This window comes from Bacillus rossius, chromosome 1 (genome assembly GCF_032445375.1).
Source record: "Bacillus rossius redtenbacheri isolate Brsri chromosome 1, Brsri_v3, whole genome shotgun sequence".
In the NCBI taxonomy this organism is placed as follows: domain Eukaryota; kingdom Metazoa; phylum Arthropoda; class Insecta; order Phasmatodea; family Bacillidae; genus Bacillus; species Bacillus rossius.
The window spans coordinates 271,982,015-272,010,014 of NC_086330.1; the positions used below are offsets into that span (position 1 = coordinate 271,982,015).

General features: G+C 37.1%; 1 protein-coding gene across 2 annotated transcripts in view; it reads left to right on the forward strand.

The window, feature by feature from the left end:
- LOC134527601 (FACT complex subunit spt16) overlaps positions 1-28,000 on the forward strand; it is a 219,764-nt gene that overhangs the window by 138,949 nt on the left and 52,815 nt on the right. For both annotated transcript variants that reach the window (XM_063360430.1, XM_063360432.1), the window contains exons 14-16: positions 4,846-5,028; positions 26,524-26,655; positions 27,821-27,990. In XM_063360430.1, coding sequence (XP_063216500.1) covers positions 4,846-5,028; positions 26,524-26,655; positions 27,821-27,990 — 485 coding nt within the window. The remainder of the gene's footprint in view (positions 1-4,845; positions 5,029-26,523; positions 26,656-27,820; positions 27,991-28,000) is intronic.

Consider the following 28,000-nt stretch of genomic DNA (forward strand, 5'->3'; position numbering starts at 1 on the left):
TGTAAAAACAACAATGTAAAACAAACATCAATAAAACAATCAACATATTAACAAAATATTACTGAGTATTATATATTAAGTAACGAGCTCGTGAACAACTAGGTACGTACCAAGTATTTATTTAGATATAAGTAAAAAACAGGTTAAGTTACTCAACAAATATTATTAAAAAAATTAATTCATCAAACAAATATTAAATTATTGAAGTCTTCTTATAATTCTTTCTTCAGAATGAAAATTAATTGCCGGAAATGTTCCAAAGTGTAGAAATCAATATTATTTCGTTGATTCAAGTTCAATAGTAGAAACTTGCATGATGATCACGTAGAAGTTGAAAACTGTTATATAACCTTAAAATAATAATAATGAAAAAGGGCAAGGTAAGTCTTTTTCGTTTGGTACGACAGAAATCATAGAATTTACAATAAGTAGAGGGTATACAAACAAAACAAAATATTCATAGAACCAGTAATGTAGTACTTAGTGTTTCCCTTCCACATTTGATTATAATAGAAACAAACACATTTAAGACATTGTTAATTAAATAGCTACACAAAACTTTAACATTAAGATAATGAAATATGTAAAGATAAATAAATATTAAATACAATCTTTACATAAAATATATTTTAAAATTTATTTAACATGAAAGATTAAAAAAAAGTGAATGTGAATAAATTAATTACTCATAAAATCACGAGTGCCATACCTATAAACGGCACAAAAGCTGTGGAAATGATCTCCGTTATAGTAGTCCAAAAAAATTGCTTTTTGAGTTAATAAAATACGTATCCGGTGGTAAATTTTACAGGGAGCATAGACACTTTATTTGTTCACAGGGTGGGGGAAGTAGTTCTAGAGCTGTTGGCTGTGTGTACTGCGCCGACACAGCATGCAGCAAGCCAAACCCTGCTGCACGTTCACCACTGTGCCGGAAATTAGGCATTTCGGCACTTTTTTTAAATTTGTTATTATAATTTTAAATTATTTTTGAAATTTTATTTTTCTTATAATCTGGTTACTAAAGGGGTGATTTACACTTTGTTAGGCTGGTGTACGCCACGTAGTTAAACTTGGTGCCAGTGGACCAAAGCACCTTTCTCAGGGGCCAATCTGATATTTTGCTAGTCGAATGTGGACGTTAGCAGCCCATATGACATTTTTCTCGCCTGCTGTCACGTCCCGGGTTTGTAACATTAATTCACTGCATGACTAAAATCGCATAGAGCAGCTTCTGGCCTGCAAGCTCTATTTCTTAGAGGCCTGCTGAGACTAGCTAGTCTCGGCACGAACGAGTCTCCCGTGGACCTCCGTTCCCAGCCATCTCTGCGCTTTTCTGTCCACCATCCCCTCTCTCTCCACCCCGCTGGTTCGCAGAATTTAACGCAGGATCATTGCCCTGTGGTGAACCCCGCCAAGGCGGTGGCCTACTCCAAGGACATTCTCCCTTGCTCTAAAGAACCACCCACGGCATCTAGCGGCAGAAACTGTAACGTCTTCTCTTGGCGCCAGCTCGTGGAGCTGACGCCCGCGACACCTGTGGGCGATCTTGTTAACTCCCCCCTTTATGTCCCCTTTAGGCCACCAGAGTGCACCACCAGCTATGCCATAAGGCCCTATGCTTCCTCCTCGCGGCCTGTAATAGTCGATTGTATGTTGTTTTCTGTACCTGCCGGTAGAGACGGCAGCAGTCGCCCTTGGCACAAACAACTGAAGTCATGCTTACGACCACTTCGGGCACCTCCGGATATGTTCGGTCCAGAACCGAATCTTCCCCCTCTTTTTCCCTAGGGCCTACCGCCCGTTTTAATTAGGAGCTTTGTCCGCTATCGCGACACTTAGTACTCTGACCTCGGCTACTTACCACGTCTTCTCGGCGTCCTCTGTGCTAAGAGGCTTTTTGCGGCAATGTTAAAATCGTCTGCACAAGAATGTAGTCATCTGCCTTAAGGGATGTGATCCCAGCTAAAAAGTCAGTAGCCAGTCAGTAGGAACATTTAGAACAAGTTATGTCTTAGTTAAAATTTTATTAATTCTTTTTATTTCACTTATCGATGATTTCGGTCGCATCATCCGCGCTATTCTTAGTCCGCGCCATTTGGATGTCGGCGCGAGACATCTCGTGAGCCCTGGAGCTACACCCTGTTTGGTGATTTATTTCGATCTTTTTCCTCCCCGAATTCCCGTTTGTTGGCCTTCGCGCCGACTGTGTTTGACTGTCTGGAAGCAGGTCTAATTCGTTTGGAATTTGGCTTGTGTTTCAGACAGGGTCCAACAGTTGGGTGCCGAAATTACACCCATCATGTTGTGCAGGACCTCCAGCTGCATTTCCCCCTAAGAAGAGCTCCCTCCCGGCCAGATGTTCAACTGGAAGCCCGGGGTGATATTTCACATCTAACTTCCCCCTAGCGGCAACGAAACTAATTATTAAAAGCATACCAGCGAGCAGTGACTTAAGAACTTAATCAACGAGAATATGTAAAATCAATGAGAATATTATCTTTGTAATCAAGCAAAGGATCTAATAGGATGGAATATTTCAATTTTTTTTGTTTCTGTGATGATGTGTAATTAATATAACATTACGTGTTATTAATAATATCGGGATGGCCCTCCTACTTGTTATGTGTTAATTTCTTTAATTGTAATACCAAAACAAAGAAAAAAAAAATTTAATTTACCATTCTAAATAAAACTGGGAACCTATAGACCAAGCTACTTATGTAGTGTTTATTTATTATATACCTTATTCTATTTAACGATCCACTAGCTCCCAAGTTGCTTGTGTACAGGGTGTATAAATTTGTCTTGTTCACCACCTCGTGCCCCCTCTGGTAAATAACTTTATTTTTCTTAATATTTTTCCCAGCAGTTTCCAAGGTTTTTTTCTTATTAAATTAAAATAATTTAATTGAGGCACGAGGGGCGTTACACCACCAAGCTGCCATGTTTAACTCTGTCCACGAGCTGATGTCGAACACTTCTCCCGTGCTGCTCACTTCCTCCAGCACTCAGGCACGCGCTCTGCTACCCATAGGTCCGATACACAAGCCATAGTTTTATGGTACAGTTCAAAGATTCAACCTGGTAATAAACAAACACCAAACATTACGGAATATGAAAACAATAGTAAGTGCATAAAACAAAATAATAATAGTAAATTAAATATGATCTGAATTTAAAAAAAACAATAAATATAATTATTACTTAATATATTATTTACAAAATTAATTGATCGGTAAAGAAGTTACCAATGAGGCAGTAGCACACACAATTTAGTTGATTTTTCTTCCTTTATTTTTTTGTGTGAAATCCTAGTTTTTTACTGTAAACACAGAGTTAATATGGATTTTATGTACAGTAATTTACATTATATCCAGGTTCTGTACATTAATATAAATAAATTCTGATGTGTTATCCAATAATAGTGGAATAATTATATCACGTGCGATAAAATTTTAATTGGTAAATATCTTTCTTGTGAAAAGGATATCAAGATCGGTTTGTTTTCAAAATAGAATATTTTTATTTGTGATATGTGATGTTCGTGTTTTCCGGATTTTTATGTAGGGCCTAATATTAAACAAAATATATCAAACTAAAAACCAGACCACACATGTTTTGATGGTGGTGGAAAAAAAAAAAACAGAACAAGGAATCATTTAGAAGCCCAAAACAATTGCATAACAATATGATGTGACAATTAGCAAATCTGCAAGGGTATCAGTAATAAGTGAGTGACTCTTAAAACTAGCTTTAAAATCTGGTATCCTCAACTGTTGAAGCTGGCAACCTTAGGTGTACACAAAATTAAATTTTATAGATTTATATTGTTTGTTATTTGAATTACATTACAAATTTTGTAAATCTTGTTATACTATTAAGAAATAGATCCTTCAGTTCTATTGGTTTTCCACTTATACATTGACTTTTGCAGTTGGTTAGGTTATGTTAGCTACATTTTATTAGGTAATTGGTAAGCAACTATCAAATGATTTCATAATATTTTTAATATAGCTAACTTAACCTAATCAGTTGTATACTCTGTTTTAAATGTTGCAGACCTAACCTAAACAAATCAAACCAGCTGTCCATATTAATGTAAACATTTTAATTGTAGCCAAACTAACACAACAGACCATCCATAGAATATCATAATATAAAACCTAACCTAACCACTGTTAAAGAGGTAAACTACTTTATACTACTTGGAAGTACCCCAATACCCTCTTAGAACCTGATTTTAAAACATGTTGCAAAGTGACGAAAATCATTTTGGAGATTAATTTTTTTCCCCCCAGAAACTAGAGAATTTAGGAATTAAAAAAATATATATTTAAATAAAGTTTTTTCTACCAAGTAAAATCATTTTCTTTGTGCAGGTGAAGTCTATTATTAGTGATTTCTTTTGAGGGACAGGGCTTTATTATGTAAAATATTTTTAGTTTTCGTAGGCATACATTTTAAGATTAAAATTACACATTTTAATAGCACATAAAACCTCGTCTTCCTTGAGAAAAAGCATCAACACCAAGTTGATCCGTAGGATTGTGTCTGGAAGGTCAGGGAAATTTTTTTGATTCAGATCTGGAAAACCTGGAAAAGTCAGGGAATTTTGGAATCCCAAGCTTGTAGCAACTATGTATGAGAAGAGGCTGGCTTTGCAGTAATGAAAATCAGAAAATAAATTTTCACACTCCTATGAAACTTGAGGCAGACACTATCTTGAGTATGGAAGTAGCACAGCCTTGCTCATCCAAATGCTATCGGACTCACGTATAGGAGGCCCAGGATTTGAATCCTTGTTTTGGGTTTTAGCGACAGGGCAGGGAATGTTGTTTGCAGCACGCCATCATGTTCGGCAAGAAGAAGCACGTGGACGTGCAGTTCTACACGGAGGTGGGCGAGATCACGACGGACCTGGGCAAGCACCAGCACATGCACGACCGCGACGACCTGGCGGCCGAGCAGTCGGAGCGCGAGCTGCGGCACAAGCTCAAGACTGCCTTCAAGAGCTTCTGCGAGAAGGTGCGTGCTGCAGCTGTGGCTAGCCATCTTTGCCCTGTACAGTGAAATTTCGATATGACGAACTTCACATTAACGAAAATTTCACTTTAACGAATTATTTGAAATTCCCCTCCAATGACTGTACACATACAAGGTTAAAATATTTCAAATTTACTAAATAGATTTTCGTTACAACGAAAGCATTTTACTGGTTTTCTTCGCCAATATCATGCGCATTTACCGAATATTTAGTCTATGCGTAGGGGTAGTCAAATTTCGTTAATGACGAAATCGCGAAATTTTAAAAAAATCACTTGCACATGATGTGTAATACAAATAACCTTACTTGGTAGTGATAAGACGTTAATATACTGCATTTCGTTTTAACGAAATTTGCTGTGATGCGCGAAATCCGTAGTTTTTCACGAAATATGACGAAATCGCGATATTCGCGCGAAATTAACCTTTTTTATCGCGAAAAATCACGTTGAATCATTCTGGAACTTGCACAAAACGTTTATTATTCCAAGAGGTTATATGTGAGATGCCATCTTTGCTTTGGTTTTTCTCTAGCACCCATAGAGTAGAGCGTGGCAATAAAAATTATCACTTTAGCTACTGGTGGACAAATCAACAGATGGCGTTGGTAGTTACGAGTGTCGAAATGTTCTATGATTTTGTTTTCACGAGTGCGTGTCTGTCGAGTTTAAGTTCTTTATTTCCGAGTGGATGCAATATGTCTCTCTTCCGCATCTATGATCGTTTTCCGTTGAAAGTTTTTGTGTCATTTTGGTCATATTACCGTGGTCACTGGATAAACGTATAAAATGCCGAAAGTTGTGTTTTCGAAAGAGCTGAAGGATTTTACGTAATCAGTAAAGAAAAAGGCATCATGATGTGCAAGTTCTGTAATGTGCAAGTTGACTGGAAAATAAAATACACGTGTGAAAACACTGTAAATTTCGAGCATCGCACAAGGTGAACAAAGCATCGGGTTCTGGAACTAAGCGTCAAGTTACTCTAGAACCATATATTTCACGAATGAAAATTATTACATCCAGACGTACGCCTACTCAGTCTCCGTCGTCGCACACGTTCCTACGAGACGTAGAAGGCCATAAAACGGCAAAAATGACATTATTTTGCCGACCGCAAATGCGTCTGGTGACGCAATCGTCGATAGGCCTTAACTCAATCTTTGTTCCTTTCTCTGAATCGGCCAAACGCAGTCCAGAAAAATAGCGTCACTTCCATTTTAGCCAATCAAATCATAACTTTCAAAATGTTAATTGTTGTATTTGGGCGTCCTAGCCGAGGCGACTATTTATTTTCGTAGTTGTCACGGCAATGCACGAAAATAAATGCCGGCCAAGAGTGCCAACATATACATGAACAAATACCGCACACGCAGTTGAGGCGGTGAAAAAGTAAACAAAAAAAAAACAATACTCTGTACTGTTGAATAAGTACAGTGTTTTGGTGGGGACTAGTTTGCAGGAAACATATAATAGCTGATTTTCAGAGATAGGTAGTCAAAATGGACTTGAGCCACTAACGTTTATGATCAGTTTCCGATTTTTTTGTATGTAATCTTGAGAATTTTAATTACAAATGCAGCGTGCTAAATTTTAGATGTGAATGTACTTCAAAACATTGTTTTTGATAAATTTCGACCAAATAAAACAATTATTCCATCAAACATATACATGTGTATAAAATTATAATGACGAAATAGTTATTTTTTCTAACTAAACAATTTTTTTTTCACCGAAATTTGGCACCAAAATAACTCTTTTTATTCACCGAAATGGGCCTTTTTTATTTACCATTTTTCATTGGCCCTATCTATGCGTCAAAACATTTACTTACTGTCGTTCTCTTGGCATAATTTCAATGATTCAAGCATTCAACTGCTTTATTTTGTTGTCTATTTACATTGAAAACGGCATTGCAAAGTTTGATGTGCATTTGTTTTCTTTTTTTTCTACCCAAGATATGGCCAACTGCTTTTACTCACGGCCATAGACTTAAAAAATACACTACTAGTAATAGGAACTGTATGTTTAGATGTGCGCACTTCACTTATTTTATTTGTGGCGAGATATGGCCAACGGCAACATTTATGAAAAACTTACACTAAGTTAACTCACTGGAAAACTAGATGCCGCTAAAACTGGCAATATCAGCGACTCAATGGTTTCCATATTCTGCACATATCGTTCAGTCTTTGGTCTGTTCGGTTTCCGTTTCCATTATTGATTGTTTACATTTTGTTGCCATCAGTGATTTTCAGTGACGTGCTGTATTTATTTATGCATTTATTATTTTTATAACCAAGTTTCAGTTTAATTTTTATCTTCATGGACGATAAAAAAACGGAAACAGTATTCTTTAAAAGAAAAAATGGAAATCCTGAAGGAAGTAAACAAAGGCACAAAAAAATCACACGTGGCCAAGCAGTTTGGTTTGGCACCCTCTACACTCTCTTCAATACTGAAAGAACGGGGGAAGATTGTGTAATACCCCAAATGTCTTAAAGAGTAATTAAATAAGAAGGTAAAAAGATTTGGAAACTCTGAATACTGGGACCCTCAATTAATAACTATAAAAAGTCAACAACAGAGGCGACACTAGGAGTAAACAAATCAAATTTAGAGACTCCCTACGAACACTAGGGAGAAAAAGGGATCGTTATTATAGATTAATTAAATAAAAACAACAGTTACGTCTATAGACTTCCTTATTTTATTAATCATTGTTCTTTCTTTTTTTTATAGATTAAATATTCCTTTGTAACGGCTGTTTTTCATGGATAAGTAATCTTACTTAAATTCCTCACAGTTACACTTATTATATTATATTCTTTGAACTTATTTACTATCGGGCCGGCCCTGAATGTTTAACAAAAATAACAATATTTAAAGACTTGAATGAAATTAACATCGCTAACTTTACAGGTTGTACATATAGTCCTTGCAAAACATTATATAAATTTCGTCTCCTCGAACTGCTTTTACTGTCCGCTGTCTTAACTGGGTTACACTATTTTTTGAGTTCGTGAATAAAATGATAGAATTATACGGGTATCACCCGGGGCTTTAGGTAGACGGTGATCGAGGTAGTAGGCCTAAAGATGGTGGATTCTGGTCAGGAACCGACTCCAGAAGTTCTGGCAGAGGATTTTGGTTGCCCCAAACTTGGAACCCTGTCTGAAACAGAAGTCCAAATTCCAAAGAATTAGACCTGTTTCCAGACAGTATACTTAAATGGCGCAAAAGGCCAATAGAGGGAAATTAAAGGGGGGGGGGGATGACGTCAAGACTTGCCAAACAGCGTGTTGGTCCTGGCGCTCAGGAGAGGGCGTCTCGTCTCCGAAACCCCGAACCACGATTCGCGGTAGACACGGAAGTCTTCATGATAAAAGAAATATATAAATATAAAAATACTAAGTTTCTCTACTCATAACTAAACTACTGACTGGTTAATCTTAATTTTAGATAGGGACTTCATCCCTCTAGTCTGAGAAGACTACATAATATACGATGCGATGTCGATGATTCGCCGAAGATCGCAGTTACAGAAGGTACCAGTCAGTCAGGAGGCGCGCACCGAAGTCCCTTCAGAGCGGGATATCATCAGTATATCATAAGCGCGGGGTCTCTAGAGAATGGGAGGGGGTAGGCTCTGAGCCGAAAATTACCGAGCCCACCCGAAGGTGTCTGGCATAAAAAAAAAAATTAGATCTTACTGGAGGGACTGCGCGACTGAGGCGCTATCTTTTGGTGGCGAAAAGAAGTACTAATAAATCGACTAGTGTCCGACGAGAGTGTCAAGCTAGGGGGTAATGGAGTAACCAGAGGTGCCACCTAGCGGCCCGAGATATAAGGATGAGAAAGGTTGTCGTTACCTCCGCGCGAGCGCGGTAGTGTCGGCGCTGCCGACGCCCACAAGTGGTGTTAGTGACCACAGCCGTCGCTAGATGTCGTTAAAGTCCAGAATCGTAACTGCGGCTGTCAAGCTTGAGATGGCCTTGAATTCGGTTAATGTCCCCGTGCGGTCATCGCTCCTAGCTTCACTTCTGAGAAGAAAGGGTGGGGGAGCAGGGGGGGGGGATGTTTTCAAAAAACGCATGGTCTGTGGGACGCAAGGTCCACGGGATCCTCCTGTCGTGTCTTGCTGCTAGTGAACCTTATACCGATTCGTGACAGAGTTAGCAGGGCTCAGCACTGCTTCACAAGCTGCTGTAGGCAAAAGTAGTCATGCGGAGAAATAAAGTTACCGGCCTCCGACGTGCCTGGAGGCGGGAGAAATATTAGCCAGAACGCTAAGCTAGCATTAGGCTGGGAAAGAAAATCAGCTCGCCTCTGAGAACAGAGGCTGAGGGCCTGGCCGTAAAGAAAATAAGATGGAAAAAAAATATTTCCGAAAATATTTAAGATTACAAATAATTAAATAAAACGTGCCTAAATCCCTTTTTTACGGCACAATTGTGAAGATGTATGATCAATCATCGCTCAGTTCCAACCGCAAAAGAATATTCTTTTACAGAGATTGAAATTATTTAATGTTTTTCTCAAAATAAACCACTAACCCTGTAGCATAATGCAGCTCAAATAATTGATGATTATAGGGTAGGTACATACATAGTTCCATTTTGTTTTGCCTTTGCATTCTGTAGTATGGAAATAGTATATGTATGTTGGGATATTTCAGTAAAGAAATTTCAGTGTAAAGAACAAAATCTCTTGCTTTATAATACTTTGTTATAACAAGAATTTACTGTAATTGGTGTCAGTTATTGAGAAATAATGTTAGTCCCTCCTTTGCAAATAAATATCTTTTGCTTGGCTAAATGAAATAAATATAATTTGCAGGCACTTTGAAGGCCGTTGTCTCTGTTTTTACATGTCTTAAAAAAACTTCATTGTTTCCTTTTTTAATTCTACTTATTGATTAATATTTAGGATGGTAAAAAGGACAAAATTTGTATGATCCAAGGATGCCAAGAAGGCTGACTTCAGACACTGTTTTAGCCCCGGTTTGTATGTCAGGGTGGCGAGCGACCTGTAAAACCGGGAAAAGTCAGGAAATTTTTGTGATTTTTGTGATGCCTGGAAAAGTCAGGGAATAATATTAAAAAATGTAAATCCATAACTTACTAAACAGACATTTCTACATTTCTGCAGTGGTGTAGTAAGATGTACCAATTTCTTGGTATACATACCAGTTTTATGTTCCATATTTATTTTTACCAAGATAATTTTGTTGTGTAAAGGTGCCACGGCATACCAGTGTTTCGTCCCAAATAAATCGTTTTTCTGGCACGTACTACGATTTACTTCCAAGCATCCACTGCCAGTGTTGCCAGACCAGTGGTTTTCTTTGTAGATGTGGTGTGATGTTGATTTAGTTCCCACTGTGATAAAAGCCACTCAGTCGGTGGTTTATCTTTTCTGCTGTTTGTTAAATTCTATAACTTTTTTTAATGAATTTTAGTTAGTCTACTGTAGTGTTTCAAGCCGTTTTGGAGGCGAATCTAGTTACATAATGAGAATGCGAGATATAAACGCGCGGGCGGACCTGGCAACACTAGGTTCACTGCTCATTTGTTTTTGTCCGTTCCTGCTGTTTACTTTTATATGTTGCGGTAATAATATTTCCTCGGCTTATGCAAGTGTATCATTCAAGAGAAATTCATAGACTTAAATTTTATTATATCTACGGTACTGCCTAAAGGATGAACATGGCGTAAACTTTTCTGCTGTGTACTCAGAGGTGCCAAGTTCTACGAATTGTCCGTAGTTTATACGAATTATTGTGACTTGCTATGGAAGTACGGATTCCGTTTTTAAGCTACGGAATAATCAGCTTCAGATAAAAAAAACGGGCCATTGTCTTGTGCACGTACGCATCTACAGCTGTGTATATCGTATGACGCATCATTTTCCCACGCTCAGGGAGAGTTTTGTTTTCACTTTAAAATTGTGTGGAACTAGTCGAGTTAGCATATTATTGTGAATTATGTGTTTTTGTGTATAGATAAGTTGTTTAAACGCGTATGGTGTACAACGTCCCGCTTCGCTTGTTCAAGATACTTTTGTATTTGTATAAGCACGAGAAAAATATTGATTATATACAATCGATCTGTGTATTGCTTCGGGCGTGTGGACTGGCTTTTCGACTCATTCATTGATACATCGATCCGTCCAGTTGTTGGTTGTTCTTTGTGCGGGAAGTGTCATGTGTAGTTATCAAGTTGTACATTTGAAGTTACCTTAAATATTTGGGAAATATAAATGTTGCGTGCGTGTGAACTCAACATGGCTTCCAAACCAAAAAAATTCACAAAAGTATCGCAAAGAATATTCGCAGTTGTGGACAAGTCTAGCCGTGTCTAATGTATCTGAATACCACGTGTTTTGTAATTTGTGCAAGTGCGATTTTAGTGTTCAACATGGAGGTAAAAACGATTGCCAGCGTCACGTAAGTAGTAAAAAGCACATGGACAATTTGCAAGTAAAAAATGCTAATAAAACTTTGACGTCTTTTTTTAAAACTGAGACTGCTGATCCCACTACAAACACCAAAGTTCTTTTTACTTCATTTCTCATCGAGCGCAACGTACCACTTGCTGTTGCAGATCATTTCAGCCCTTTATTAAAATCAATGTGTCCAGATTCAAATATCGCACAGAATTATGCTTGCAAGCGAACAAAGACTACTGCAATTGTGAAATAACTTGCAGAGACGTCCCAAGCCGAAATAATTGATAACTTAAAGCATTCAGCTTTCAGTATTGCTACTGATGGGCGTAATGACAATGAAGAGGTTACATTATACCCCATCGTCGTAACGGCCTACAGATCCGATCTAGGAAAAATCGTTTCAGAAGTTCTTGCTGTTTGTGCTTGCAAAGTTCAAAACACAGGAGAAAACATCTTCATTTTGATTAATGAAGAGATACAGAAGAGGGGTTTGACATGGAATAACTGCTTGTCATTTGGCACAGATAATTGTTCAACAATGATTGGCAGACATAAAGGAACAGCTTCCTTCATAAAGAAAGAAAATCCAAATGTGTTCATGCAGGGTTGCGCTTGTCATTTAATACACATTGCTGCACAGAATGCTGCAAAAGAATTTCCAGTATGTATTGAAGATCTTTAGGTTGATTTGTACCACTACTTAGATAGAAGTTCTCTTCGTCATCAGAAGCTGCAGCAATGTCAGGTTCTGTGCGATACTGCCACACACAAAATTCTAAAGCATACAAGCACTAGATGGTTATCATTAAAGAATTGTATTGATAGGTTTTTGGAACAGTGGCCTGCACTACTCAGTTTTGTTTTTGGTGAAAAAAAGTGTGATGAACGTAATTTGAAACATACTGCTTGCATTTCAGCTGGTGGTAATGAAGTAGGAGAGGCTGGGTGCATACCTGAAATTACTAGTACTTTAGTTCCTTTGAATGAAAAAGCAAGGCAAAAAACTTCAAATGTTACCAATATCAAGTCCAATTCGTACGTTCTTGAGAGGCCAAATGCACCTGACAGAGACTCCATACCTCGAGATGTTGCAACGTCTACAACTAAGAAGCACGCTTTGTCTAAGTCAAAGAATGATGAAGCTCCAGCTCAATCAAAATGCAAGATTGACATCTCAAGCAGTCAAAATCCAAAATCAGCAAAAAAAATAGCAACCAAGCCTACGCATCACAGTGTGAATGTACGACTTGATAGGATTAAGCAGGCTTTGTCTTCGCCTGTTACAAAATTGTACTGTTTGTTCCTCCAAAACACTACCCCAGTGTTTACAAGAATTAATACAGTGCTGCAAAGTGAAGAACCGCTAATTCACATTCTCCATAGTGAGCTATTGTCACTACTCACTGAGCTTTTTATCAGGTTTCTGAAGCCTGAAGGTATTTGGAGTAGCAAAAGTATTTTAGATGTCAAATATTGGGATAGGAATCAACAAAAAGACAACAAAGACCTAGTTATTGGTGCAAAAACAAGAATGTAAATAAGTGATAAATATGTGGGTTTAAGTGAAGAAAACATGGTGATTTTCTTTACCTGTGTGCGAAAATATTTTGAATCTGCTTGCAAATACATTCTGACCAAGTTTCCACTACAGAATGAAACTGTAATCCATGCTGCTGTAGCTGACATACAAAAACGTGAAACAGTTTCCTATGAATCTGTTCAGTATTTTTGTGCGAAGCATTCATTCTTGTTGAATGAGCAGGAGAGCTCTGATCTGGAAGTGGAATTTGCTAGGTATCAGTGTGAAGATCTTCCTCAGGAAATCAAATCGTGTAACAGAAATAGAATGGATGTTGCATGGCATTTGATTACAAAACTGAAGAATGCTGATGGACATAAGAAATTCATTGTCCTTCCTAAAATAATGTTGGCAATTCTTACGATACCTCATAGTAATGCTTCTTGCGAGAGAATTTTTAGCATGGTTAGGAAAAACAAGACAGAATTCAGGCCCACAATGGGTTCTGAATTACTAGAATCTTTGGTTATCCAGAAGACACACATGCTAACAAGTGGCAAAGCTTGCTTTGATCAGAAATTCTCAAGTGATGTGCTTATCAAAGCAAAGAAGGCAACACTCAATATGCTCCAGAAATCCTAGACTTAACTGTGAAGAAGTTTCATACAAACAACATGTGTAAGTTATATACCTTTCTTGTTTTATTATAGGTCATGTGTGTGAACTTTGTCGAACATCTACTTCCACCCCTCCCAAAGCTGGATCTGCCCCTGATTTAATTCACTATTGAAAATATTCTAAAACTACTGATTTTTTTATATTTACTACTGATTGCATTGGTTAATGGTTGGCACCTCTGTGTACTGTGTAGTGACAATTGTGTCATTTGTGTGATAAGAAATTACGGTGCAGCTTGACCTGTGCTGTGTTTTAGAAAATTGTCTAGAACATAAAAAATGTCTTGATAGTGGGCTTTTCCTGTGTGTTTCATTTCTACGGCTCCAGTGATCTAAAAAAATAATGGCAGGTAGGAAAAAAACTTTATTTAGGTCGGATATGTTAGCCGATCCTACCTTAAAATGAATCGCTAGAGTTCCAAAAGACAATAATTTAGCAAGGTGCAATTGGTGTAATGTTAAATTTTCTTTAAGCGACATGGGCCGCCGTGCTGTTACAAGTCACGTGGAAGGAAAAAAACACTTGAAGTGGGCTGAAAGTTTAAACTGTGTGAAGGTTAATGCTTTTTTCAAGTCTGTACCTTGTGAAACTAAAGCCGTGTCTTTACTTCCATCGACATCTTCAGTCTTGGAGCATTCAGCTTGTGGGGAAATAGCATATGTACAAACATCTGTGAAGAAAGAGCAGCCATCTGGACCTCAGTGTTTGAACCAGTCTGTGGTTAAGTCATCCAGTGTAATTCAACCATTTATGCTAAATGATCAAGTCACGGAAGCTGAAATATTGTGGTGTATTCAGTGTGTGATGACATACAGATCTTTGCGTGCAGCTGGGCGTGATGTACTTCTTTTTCGTACAATGTTTCCAGATAGTACCATAGCAAGGAAACTTCAGTTGCAGAGAGATAAGGTAGGTTATTATATCACATTTGGTCTAGCACCATATTTCAGGGATGAAATCAGTAAAATGCTTAAAGGACAAAAAGTCGTAATAGGTTTTGATGAATCTCTAACCAAAGTTTCGCAAAAGCAACAGATGGACATAACTGTACGATTTTGGGATTTAGAGTGTGATGGTGTAGTGACCATGTATTTACACATCTGTTTTTTTAGGCCAATCAACTGCATTTCACTTTCTAAATGCTTTCAAATGTGGTATCAAGAGTCTTTCTCTCCATGACATTGTTCAGATTTTCATGGACGGGCCCAATGTCAACTGGAAGGTCTTGCGAGAACTCAAAAATGACATTAAATCTAGTTGTGAAGAGCATGCCCCAGAAATATTAGAACTAGGCAGTTGTGGTTTGCATACTGTAAACTGTGCATTCAAGGCAGGTATAGTTAGTACAGACCGGAAAATAATAGAATTTCTTCGAGCTTTGTATAATCTTTTCAAAGACGTGCCTGCCAGACGAGCTTTGTATACTTCAGTCACATCATCAGAAGTATTTCCCAAAAAGTTTTGTGCCATCAGATGGGTGGAAAATAGTTCAGTTGCACATCAAGCTCTTGAAATCCTTCCCAACATCATACTGTATGTGAAAGAGATGCAGAAAGACAAGAAACTTTTGCCACTTTGCAATAGTTTCAGAATTGTAGCAGATATAACGAAAGATCCATTGTTACCTGTAAACTTAGGTACCTTTTTTAAATCTTTGGCATCTGATGTAGAACCCTTCCTGACAGAATTTCAGGCTGATGTGCCATTGGTACCATTTCTTCATTCTTCTTTATCTACCATGATTCATGAACAAATGGGGCACATTGTTAAGAGTGAGATACTGAAATGAAAAGTTCTCCTTTCGTGCATAAAATTGATTTGAGTAAAGTGGCAAATTTGCATACTGCTAAATCTATGTCTCTTCCATTTAGCGTACTCTATGAACTAAAAAAAGTGAAGACTGCTTCAGAGCTCGATGTTTTGAGATTCCGTGAGTGTTGTAGGCAGTGCATATGCAAGTTTGTAACTAAGCTTGTAGAACGTTCGCCATTAGCATACAAGCTTACAAGAGCTGTGTCATGTTTTGACCCAAACATTGCATCTAATGTAGAGCTGGGAAGCAAGAGATTGGCCATACTTCTTACTGTGCTGACTGACAATAAATGGGTGGACATATCTGTGGCAGGCAAAGCTTTGCGTGAGTATAAGAGCACATGCTCGCAGCCAAATGTTCAGGATAGCTTAAAAAAATATTCACGGAAATCTCTACGTGTTGACCATTTCTGGAGAAACCTTTTTAAAGAATGCACCGAGACTTACAATGTTGCAAAAGTGATGAAACTTGTAATCATCTCGCATGGCAATGCAAACCTTGAAAGAGGATTCTCTGTAAACTCTGAGAGTTTGTTGCCAAACATGAAAGAAGAAAGTTTAGTGGCCAGAAGGTGTATGTATGATGTTGTTCAGGTGGTATAGAAAAACTTAACATTGGCAAAAAACTTATTCACTCTGTTCGTAATGCATATTCAAGATTCAGAGAAGCAATTGCATTGAGAAAGGAGGAGGAAGCAGGAAAGAAAGAAGAAGCAGCTAGGAAAAGAAAATCTGAAATGATAATAAAAGAGCTGAAAGAAAAAAAGTCCAAAATCATTGAAGATGCACACAGGCAGTCGCAACTGATTGATGAATAAATTAAAACATTGAAGTGATTAATAGTACTGTGACAATCAAAACTTTTAAAATTCAGAAATTTTAAGTTATTTATAGTGAAAAAATTTTATTTTGTGTAATTGTGACACTTTGAAAACTGCATTTTACAAGTGAACAATGGATTGTTACCAGTGAAAATTTTTGTGTGTTAAATGCTTAAGAGGCCACTCCAGTGTTTCAGGGGCACTACGCAACCCGCGTTAACCTCATAAGATTCAATGTTATTTTCATTTTGCTTATAACTAATTAACTAATATAGATTTTGAAATGATGCTTGCTTGATATGTAAGACAACGATGCTCTTATCAAAGCCCCTTTCTTCAAAAACGTGCATAAATTATGGTTTTATACTAATCTTTACTAATATGCATAAGTGTGTTGTCTAGGTTTGAACCATAATATATGCACGTTTTTGAAGAAAGGGGCTTTGATAAGAGCATCGTTGTCTTACATATCAAGCAAGCATCATTTCGAAATCTATATTAGTTAATAAGTTATAAGCAAAATGAAAATAGCATTGAATCTTATGAGGTTAACGCAGGTTGCGTAGTGCCCCTGAAACACTGGAGTGGCCTCTTAAGTCTTTGCTATTTAAATAATCAAGATATGATATGAGTGTGCAACATGAAGCTGTTGGTAGGTAAGCAGTGTTCATATTCAGATAAAAAGTTTGTGGAGATTGTAACCTTGTTATTTTTTTGCTTTTCTGTATAGTTAGGGAAAAGCAGTAGCGCACCTGGAGAAGTCAGGGAAAAGTCGGGGAAATTTTTGTAGAGGTTTTGCTAGCCACCCTGTATGTCTGCTCTCAGGGTCCAGACACACTGGGCAGTATCGTATTTACAAGCAGAAGGGTCGCCCCTGCGTATGGGTTGCTTCTGTGATATGGATCATTAAATTCTTTCATTTTTACTGTGTACCCTCGAATAAGGGTTGTACTATAAATCTCTTCAGGAAAATTCCATAGCTACAAGTAAAATACTTTGTTTCATGTCTCAGCTTATTGGTGCGTAAGATATAGGGCACTGGTGACCTTCGGTCTTCATTTTGTCTGCTATCTATGCCACTTTATTACTGTAGGAGGGAGAGAGGCGACATTCTTGCGCCACTTGCCCCCCCCCCCCCCCTCAAGTCCCCACTCTTCTACTTTATGACCCATACTACTAACATTAAAGACTAAGTAGAAGTCTTGTATTTTTTGTACATGTGTATCCCTTCCTGGTTCTTGTATTTTTTTAACCTGTTCTCATCTTGAATAAAAAAAGTCAGCAAGCTACCCTTAATTGTTGTTCCTTTTACAAACACTAGCAGGCGCACATTACAGTCGGGGAGAAATTTATGCGGGGGCTGGAGGCTTTGAAGTGCTGCAACAATGGCTGCAGTTTTGTCATAGAATTTTGCATTTGAAAGCTGGGAACTGTAATGCAAAAAAAAATTTTGTGTCACCGTTGCATCTTAAAAACACACATTAAGATTGTGTAGGGAGCCAGTTAACGGATCAATGCACACACGCAAATCTTGCTGGTTTAGTTTTATATTTGTTCCCTCCAGCGGAATGCTAGCCCAGCAAGTCACGTCACTTACCGGTGCTTGCTGGGCAGACAAGCACAGTGACATCATTCATAGTTCTTTTCACAAGCTACTGAGATAGTTTAACTAAACAATGTTTAATTACTCGTGACATATTTTAAAACCCAATACATGAGAGTTATTTATGCACATACTCAATGACACACTGGAATTATAATATTTTATTTTTTTTACCCAAAATTAAAAATGTCCATAAGGTGTGCACATATTTTTAAACCAAAAAATTGACGTAAAATGTGTGATCAATAGGTGTGTAAATACAGTAAAAGTCTAATCATTAGTGATTGAGACATGATGTCAAGCAGTCAGATCACTTGCCTTCCACTGATGCGATTTACTTTTGATTCCCAGTGGGGTGTAATGCTTGCTCATCTATGTGGGAAATGCAGTGGTGAGCTGGTGGTTTTCTGGTGTTAGTCACTGCTCCAAATCATTGTCTCACCCCCTCATCCATTTATGATGACTGATAATGAAATACATGCCTGAAAAAATTCCTAGTTTTATAACTAGGTACCTGATAAAAATCATGATTGCAATAAACTCTAAAAATAATGCAAATTGTGATGTTTTCAAGTCAAAGATTATTTTATAATTTTTTCAGTCTTTTTCGCGAATTTCTACACAAATTAAAGAATGTTGCGTTTCCTACTGTGGTCGTGTGGTAGACCTCTTCTCCCCAACACCAAGAATCATCGCTGTATCGTCACATGCTAGGCCGAGGGCTGGAACAGCTTAGTTGGAAAAAAAATACACACTGCGTCTGAACTGTGTTACTTATACCAGGCTGTTATTTTCTTTATTGTTTCTGAAATGTCAGCAGAGGGCTGGACAAGCTTAGTTAAAAAATCATACACACTGCATTTAAACCGTATTACTTATTCTGGTTGTTTTTCTTTACAGCCTTTGAAATATTATGTTCGGAATGTTCCTAAAAAGGGAAGGGGTAGAGAGTGCTAATGGATCTGTTTGCAAGATCCTTCTCCCTTCTTCTCCTCTCTTTGTTACCGCTGTCAAGGCAGTCTCCTCCATCTTCTTTTTCATCTACACAAGCCACTCCTGTCTATCCTCGCACTCTTTACTACTGTTTATACGCTTGCTTTCCCAATGACGTCGTTTATGCTGCAGCAACCAGAAACCAAACTATTTTTATAACTGCTTGCTTGTTGTTTTAACAGGCCATTTAGTTAACAACATTATCAATATTTCCAGTTTTAATGTTAATTGCTCCACATAAAAATGCCAAAAAATGTGGTTAGTGGAAGTTGATGAGTTTAAAAGTAACTGTGTTTATGCATCTGATGCCGTTACATTAATGTGTAAATACTGCAACTGCCAATATATACTTTTGAAAGAAATCAAATGAATATTCTGTTGCAAAGCACGTAAAGAGTGACAAACTTGTGAATGCCAGGCAAAATGCTGTTTTTTGATGGCTAAATTCAACACTTTGTAACGTTGCAAGACCCAGCTAAATATTTTTCTTTTAAACTATTTTCATGAATGTAAACATTTCTTAAAAGGTCTCGCTAAGAATATTTTACCGTTTTTATGTATTTTAGGGTTTATATTTGCACTTTCTATATGTTTTAAGAATGTCCTTTGTATTTTAACAGACATTTTAAATCATTACTATTTTTTATGTAATTGTTCACAAATAAGTCGTTGTACTGGATTTTTGCATGTTTTGGCCTACTTTTTCAGGTTTTTCTAAATACAGCGAAACCCCTTATTTACGTTACCGTTATTTACGTTTTCCCGTTATTTGCACTATATTCTTCAGGTCCCGTTTGGTTCCCATATAGTCCAATACAATACTTTCCCGCGAATTACGTCTCAAAAATCGAATCAATCCCGCTATTTACGTCACGTAACAACCATAAAGGCCGGGATACATTCGCAATAGCACGCAAACAGCACACAGATAGCACACACGCACAGAGATAGCACAGAGCTTGATGCTACATTCACGCACAACACAACACAAAATAATACCGGAAGCATTCAAAAAAGTTTTTTAAACGTAAAACTCCCGTTCACAATTTTGGTCACTGAAGTTGGCATACGTGACGTTTGTTTAGATTCGTGTGTTGTTATTGTGGTACGGTTTTCGTTAAACCCAGAAATATTTTAAATATTTCAAAGTTTACGTACAAAACACAATGAGCATTCAAAAATATATATCACTGTTTATTTCAAATCCGGCTTCTTTAACACATTCAGACACAGACTTCCAAGCATTTAATTTAGCTTCTTCATTTTTGTATCCTGCGGATCCCCTGTCATACAAAATATTTTTACTTTCTATTACAGCTATCAAAAAGCTATCAAATGTGCCTTCCATTTTTATGTTATCGCGTGTTTGAAAACTATAACAAACTACTCAAGTCAAGAGTACCAATACTTTCGTGACAATTGTTCTTTTATAAGCCCACTAGAGTAGTACTTAAACTGTTTGCTGATTGGCTACCACCATGGTCGCGCACAGAAAATAACCTAAAAGTTAAAAGATAATGAACTTTCTGTGCGCCGATCCTGTGCTATTTTTCTGTGCGCGTGCTATTTGCCAATGTGGCAGCTCATATCTAAAAGTGTGTGTTGAACTTCTGTGCGTCTGTGCTATTTGCGTGCTATTGCGAATGTAGCCCGGGCTTAAACAACCAGAAAATACCGTGGAGCTAGTAGGCAATGAACATTTTAAATAGCAAAATATACATATTTTATAACATGAAAAGTTGCTTTTATTTCTAAACATGTAATAATTTAAGCCTAGGCGTGTAAAAGTACGAGTAATTATAGCAGGAGACAATCTAAAATGCACGAGGGAAAAACGTAAACTCATGAATGTTCAAACATGGCTGCTTGTAAGTTCTGATACTGTATTTATGTCACAACTTAGCCGAAATACTGGTACGAGACATAAACTTCACAAGATAAAATGAGCGGTGTCTTGGTAACTGTTTTATACGTCTTTTATAATTTGGGAAGTGTTGTACAGTTGACGCCATATTTTTTAAACTAACCATTTATTTCTGGGGATCGTAAATAATTAATTATTGGTATCAAGACATCATGATAAACGTAAACTTGAACATGTCACGGCAGCGAGAAAACTGGTGCGTATACCAATAAACTGGTATTAGAACTGGATAAAATTGGTACACGGGAGGTGGAGCTTATATTTTTTTCCGCTAAGCTCGCATCTATTGGTTGGCGGCTGATGGCGTCATGAGCCTGGGCGGAGCATAGAGTGCGCATGCGCCGCCGCGTCGTTACAGCAGCTGACCGAGTACAATGACCTTTCTCCGCGTTTGGCGCGCTATTGACGGTAAATATTCAACAATTTGCGGCCTTTTCTTAAAAAAATTTTTACTGTGAGCAATGTGTATGTAGCCCGTATTTGTTATAAACCCTGCCGGTTGCAACTGTATTTATAATTTGGAGAGGCAAATAATCTTGAACAGCCAAAAAAGCAAGCAGAAGAAAATTTCAAATTTATTTTTAGGAAGTAATCAGAAAAACATTTTGGCTTTCATTCTTTTTTTTATTTTTGTCAAATGTGGTAAATTAATAATGGATTAAATACTAAAGTAAAATTTGTTGTTAGTGTGTTTGTACCTGCATTGTAGTATGTGCTATTAAACAAAAGGAAAAAAATTCTAAATAAGGTAAACTGTACTCCTTTTTATACTTTTCCCTTTATTTACACTTTCCCGCTTTTTACACTCTTTTACTTTGTCCCCATGAAAAGTGCAAATAAGGGGTTTTGCTGTAAGTTTAATTTTTATCAAGTAATTTTTATTATGATTGCTGTTACCTAATGTTCTAGAACAATGGACTTGGTGTGGTATGTATTAGAAAGATGCAGGTATATGAGATTTATGAGTGCGAGTGTGATAGAAACGGTGATTCCCACCAAGAGAGAGACAGAAATGATATCTCGTCACTGCGTGGGAACTGGAGGAGAACTATAGAGCATCCCACTCTTAGATTGCAGTGTGGAAGTAAATGGGCGCATTCTCTCTCTCTCTAACACACGCCGATTGCCGTTAGCGCTGTCCTTGTTCCTTCGTGCGTTGTTGCCAAATATCAAACGAAATTAAAATTTTAATTTTTGGACCAAGCTTTTTTTTTATATTGTATAGCATCGAAATACGCATCAGGCAATGCTTATTTTGAATACTTAACAATATTTTAAGTGTCCGAAAAAATTAAAAAACATAACTTATTCACTGCGAACTGTTTTGAAGTATTCCGAGATGTTTCACATAAAATTAAAATAACCTACACGTGTATTTCATTCAGATTTTTTTTTATTAATAAATTAATGCCTTAGGACGCCACCGAACAAATTTTAAGACAAAAACTGTACAGGTTTCACTTAAATAATTTTTTAATATATTGAAATGCATTTTCTCACAAACTGACACATCAAAAAGTTGACCAGCGGAAAACGTTTTTTCTATTAAAGATAGATGGGGGACGAAAGCGTGAAAAATTTTCACAATGAATTGAATTAGTTTTTAAAAGCAGCTTCATCTCAATTGCTTCTATAGTTTCCGTGGAAATAGCTGTTAAAGACGTGTCTTATCAGTACAAGGGCGCGCTGCAATAGAGGTTTCTCTCACAAGCTGCCGTCGTAAGAGGAAACAGGGTCTTGTGTTTAGATAAGTGGGGTTCTGTCCTGCAAGCAATTTCAAATACATGGCTTCCTTAGTCAACCATGTATTTCCTTAGACACACATTTCTGAAAACCAGCCTGCCAGTTAGTATCGCGTCTCGCGATGAAGCAACGCGTTGTGTCCGGTGACTCGTTACAGTTATAATTTTGACAAATTATATATTAACATACGTGATATTATTTTCTACATTTATTTTTATTACGTACATATAAAATATGTAAGATAGAACACCGAAAATAAATTATATCGGTATGCTACGCGGGAGGGAGCGCAAGATTGTGTTGAATGTATTTGAGTATTTTTCATAAAATATGAGTGTGTGCAATGCAATTAAGGAAGCTTACCATTCTTCTGGTCAGTTCTGTGCTACTCTTATGGAAGGGGTATCAACATTGGTCAGCGGTAGCGATAGTGATTAAATGGTATGTGATGTTATTAATTTCTTAATCAAGTTAACGTTACATTTATCGTATAAATTCCTATAAATGAAATGTGTGTGAACAGATTCTTGTTGTAAGTTAAAGTTAAAAAAAATTCCTTATCGGCACAGCCTAAAGACGCAGGAAGATTTTGATGATTATATTTATTTACATTAGAACAAAAGGGATTTTTATATCCTTAAACCCATATTTTTTCTTCCCCTTGCAGTAATGGTTGCTACAAAAATATTTTAATCGAATCTTGAACATAATGTAAAATGTATGAAATAAATACGAAGGAATTTAATAGCGATCATGGTACAAAATTTTGAATTATTTTTATATCCTTCTCAACACCAAGCATCTTATCAAACATTGTTTTAGACAAAGTTTTGGAAAATAATTATGATATTTACAAATAATTTAAACAGATTTGATAAGGTGTTTACTAAGGCAGTTACGTTTTTTATGTCCGGTGAAAATATTTTTCGAACCCATGCAGTTTTGGATGGTCGTATACAAAATTTATTTAGAAAACATATTTGGCATTAGGTACTTCGAGTTATTATACGTTAACACGGATGCGATATTATTCATGTTATGGAAGTTGTTGCGATTTTTCTGTTTTTCAAAAAATCTGCTCCATTTCGACCCAATTGTTCCGATTTTTCCCATAACTTACTCGACCGAGAATTTCCATTACCGTATTTTATTTATCATTTTGGACATGACTTGTCCAAAAATACAGCATTTATCGGGCCCATAAAAATATGATATATATATGCGATTTTTAGAACATAAAAGAAAACATATAAGAAATTTTCGTCTACAATAGGTAGTTTTTATTTGAAATTTACATAAAAGTGGCATTATTACAAATTTATATGTGCAATAGTATAAAATATTATAAATTACGATATGATTTCTTAAAATGCTTCTTGTTCGGTCCGAATTACAAATACACATATCTCCTGAAATTCGTAATGTGTTAGAGATTTGGCAACAGTGCGCGCCATAAGCCGTGTACTGCAATCTAAGAGTGGGACGGGCTATACTCTCCCACAGTGTTGGAGAGAGAAGAAGAAAGTGAATCCCCAGTTTCTATGTGTGGAAATGGTTTTCAGTGTATATGTTCTGTGTTCTGATTGGCTTGTAATTGTTAGTGTGAATGAAGAGTGTATGTGATTGGTCGGTGAGGTCATGTGACTGCCCTTCCTGCGTGGAGGAACCAGTGCCATGATTTCACCAGTCGTCTGTCGATCGCTGCACAATGAGGGTGCGTTCTGGCTTCTCGCCAAATATGTAGGAGAATTGTGGGATAGAAAATTTAACGTTGGTGGTCAGAGCCATGCCGAGTTTTAAGTTAACCTAACATTTTTATTTTCATTCTGCCACTTAATTAGAAATTGTGACAATCTTCGTCGGCATTTTGGCTCGTGGCGACTGTGTTTCGCCAGGTGCGGCCAGGTTTGGGGCCTCACTAGTTGTGTACTTCAAGTAACTAGTATAACGGTTCGTTACATACAAAAATAAAAATATGTTGCGCTGATTCTAGTTTTGTTGTTTTATTTTCAAATAGAATGCTGCACTGACAAATCCAAACACTTTCAATGTTCCGTTCACTCATTTCATTCGTACATTCGCCTGTCGAGAAATGCTCGCACCTGGGCGATGAGAATTAACGCAAAAAAAAAGAAACACACGTAGTTTAAGTCCTTCAGTAAATCTTACGGTAAGTGGTAAGTAACCGAAATCAGTGCGCCCTCGAACAGGGCCGCATCCAACGAAAAACCGCGAGCCGCCGAAACGTGGCCTCGCCTGGCAGCGATCGCCCGACGACTACTGATGAACTCATGACACGTCTCCTCCTCGCAGGGAGGAGAAGTCACATGACCTCACCGACCAATCACACACATGCTTCATTCACACTACCCATCACAAGCCAATAGGAATACAGAACACACATTGAAAACAGTCTTCTACACATAGAGCCAGGGACTTTACAATTTCCTTCTCTCTCCCACACCGTGAGACAGCAGTTATCACTCATGTTCCATGACTCGTGGTGAATCCCAGCTTTTATCTCGGTTAGCGGGAAATCACAGTTTCTTTCTCACTCCTACTTACAGGCCTCTCATGCCTCTCTTTCTAACCATCACACCAGACACAGTCCCGTGTTTTAGAATCATTCAACACGTTAATGAACATTACAAACAGCAATCATAATACAAATTACTTTACAAAATTAAACTTATTTAGAAAAAACCTGAAAAAGTAGGCCAAAACCGGTAAAAATCTAGTACAGCGACTTCTTTGTGAATCATTACAAAAAAAACATAGTAATGATTGAAAACGTCTCTTAAAATCCAAAGTACATTCTTAAAACACACAGCAAGTGAAATATCAACCCTTAAATACATAAAAATGGTAAAATATCATCAGAAAGACTTTTTAAGAAATATTTACATGTACAAAAAATAGTTTAAAAGGAGAAATATTTAATTAGGAGGGCAGGGATCTTGCAACGTTACACTAGTTACTGAAGGACTTAATCTACGTTTGCTTTTTTTTTCCTGCTTGATTTTCATCGCCCGAGCTGCAAGCCATTCTCGACAGGCGGATGTACGAGTTGAATGAGTGAGAACAATTTTGAAAGTGTTTGGATTCGTCTGTGCATTCTATTTTAAAAAATAAAACAAAAACTACAATTGGCGCTTAACAACTTTTTTTTTTTTTTTTTTGTATATTATGAACCGTTATAATTTACAGATAAATTCTTATGCAACTTTAGTTTTAAATGTAGTAAGGTAAAACTTACGAACAATAATTTCTGTTATATTATGGTTTAATTTTTGACGTGATAACGTCTTATAAATCTATGAACGCCGACTGCACCCACGAAAAAGCACGACTCATTGTGACGTTCCGCCTGAGCCGAGCGTGCAAGAACCGGCAAACCACCGTGCAAGAAAATCTTCTATAATATCAAACAGGTTAAGGCAGGCTTTTTAAAAGCAGCCATTTAAAAAAATTTATTTATTTGTCCAATTTCATCATTTCAAATTAACAATTTATTGACATTGATTTGATTTCAGTTTATTTCTCTAAGTAATTGTTCATGATATTTAAACAAATTATTTAAATTAATTTGCAAAAACTGTAAATAATATTTGAAAATTAAAAAGTATGCAATTTTTCATCATTGTTTTCTAATGACGTGATTACGTGCGTAAAATTATCGTCCGTAAACCGACTTTACAGACAACCCCCCCCCCCCCTTTTTTTTAATTAACTGCAGTTTAATAAAAGTGCACATAAAAATAAAATAACATAGCTTTTTGTTGCGAATTTTTTTGAAAAATAACACTGCTTTTGAAAAAAAATATTTTTTTTCAGGTCTCTACTTATAACTCACAATAATGTTAGTTACTGTCTTAGAGTTGTGATGTCTTGTAAGCTATAAACACTGTGGCTAAGGTGTTTGTGTGTACGCTGCGCAGGTGGAGAGCATGACGAAGCAGGAGATAGAGTTTGACACACCCTTCAGGGAGCTGGGCTTTCCCGGCGCCCCGTACCGTAGCACTGTCCTGCTGCAGCCAACTAGCGGCTGCCTCGTCAACCTCACAGAGTGGGTGCGTGCGCTTGTTTTTACTGTTGTTCACTTTGCTTTCAACTACTTTTCAGAAATAACTGCTCTTAGCTAACTCATTCATTTCTAGGAATGGGTCAGTCAAATTCTAAAGTACCATAAAATATAAAGTATTCAAAAGACTCAGTATTTGAAGTAAAAGATATAAAAAAAATTTGGGGGGAATTTAGTAAATTCAAAAACAGTCAATACTGACAACTTTGAATTAATATTACCTTTAATCAAAATTATTGTAGATATTCAATCCAAACTTGTTATATACATACAAATCACTTGCTCATTCCTTGACCGGATCGACGACAGAAATAACTGCAGCTACCCCTAACCAAAACTTAGCAGAAGTGGCCCGAGGGCACAAAAACACATCAATTTATACCCTCGCATAGATGGCATGGCGATCGCAAATCGTCGGCGGGGGACCTAAGAATAAAAGGGGGGGGAACACAATACACTCAGCTGGAGAGGGGGTAAGGAGGGAGAAGGGAAGGAAGGCTATGACATGGCGATGACGTGATAAAAGCAACGCTCGCTTCAGAATGTAAGAATCAGTTTTATTTTGATTCTTAATTTTACCAAAATCAACATTTAGCTATAAAAATAAGGTAACTTCAATGTAAGTTATAAATTTATTTGTAATTATTGAATGGTGTTTCTGTTGTATAAGTTCATTTAAATAGTTTACTGACCTTACACAGTGCTGTTTAGCACTTTTGCACAGGTTTATTACTTTTGCTTTTATTTAGGTTCTTTTTATTAAATGAGAGGTATTTTTTTCACATTAAAGAACTCATTGTCATTCTTGTGTGGTATGTTACATTTTATTTTGATGTATTGAATATCCACCCCTATTTATTGTGTCATCTCCTGAATTACTATCCTACTCTATTTATAGTTATTGCAAAAGTAAGAAGTCATTAATACTGTAACTAAGCTGCAAGAGATCGCAAATACTTTACAAATATGTGTGTGTTAATGTAATAAATTCAGCAAATGTGAAATACTAAATTGTCATTGTTAGTAAAGTTACAAAAAAAGGTGCTTATTACAATAAGGTAAATTTTTTAATACGTGAAGTCACTCTGATTAGGATTGTGTTGGTTAAGTAAGGAACGGACCGGTGTGTGACGCGAGATCGTTGCTCGTTGCAGCCTCCGTTTGTGATCACGCTGGACGACACGGAGCTGGTCCACTTTGAGCGCGTGCAGTTCCACCTGAAGAACTTCGACATGATCTTCGTGTTCAAGGACTACACCCGAAAGGTGTCCATGGTCAACGCCATCCCCATGAACATGCTGGACCACGTCAAGGAGTGGCTCAAGTGAGTCTCG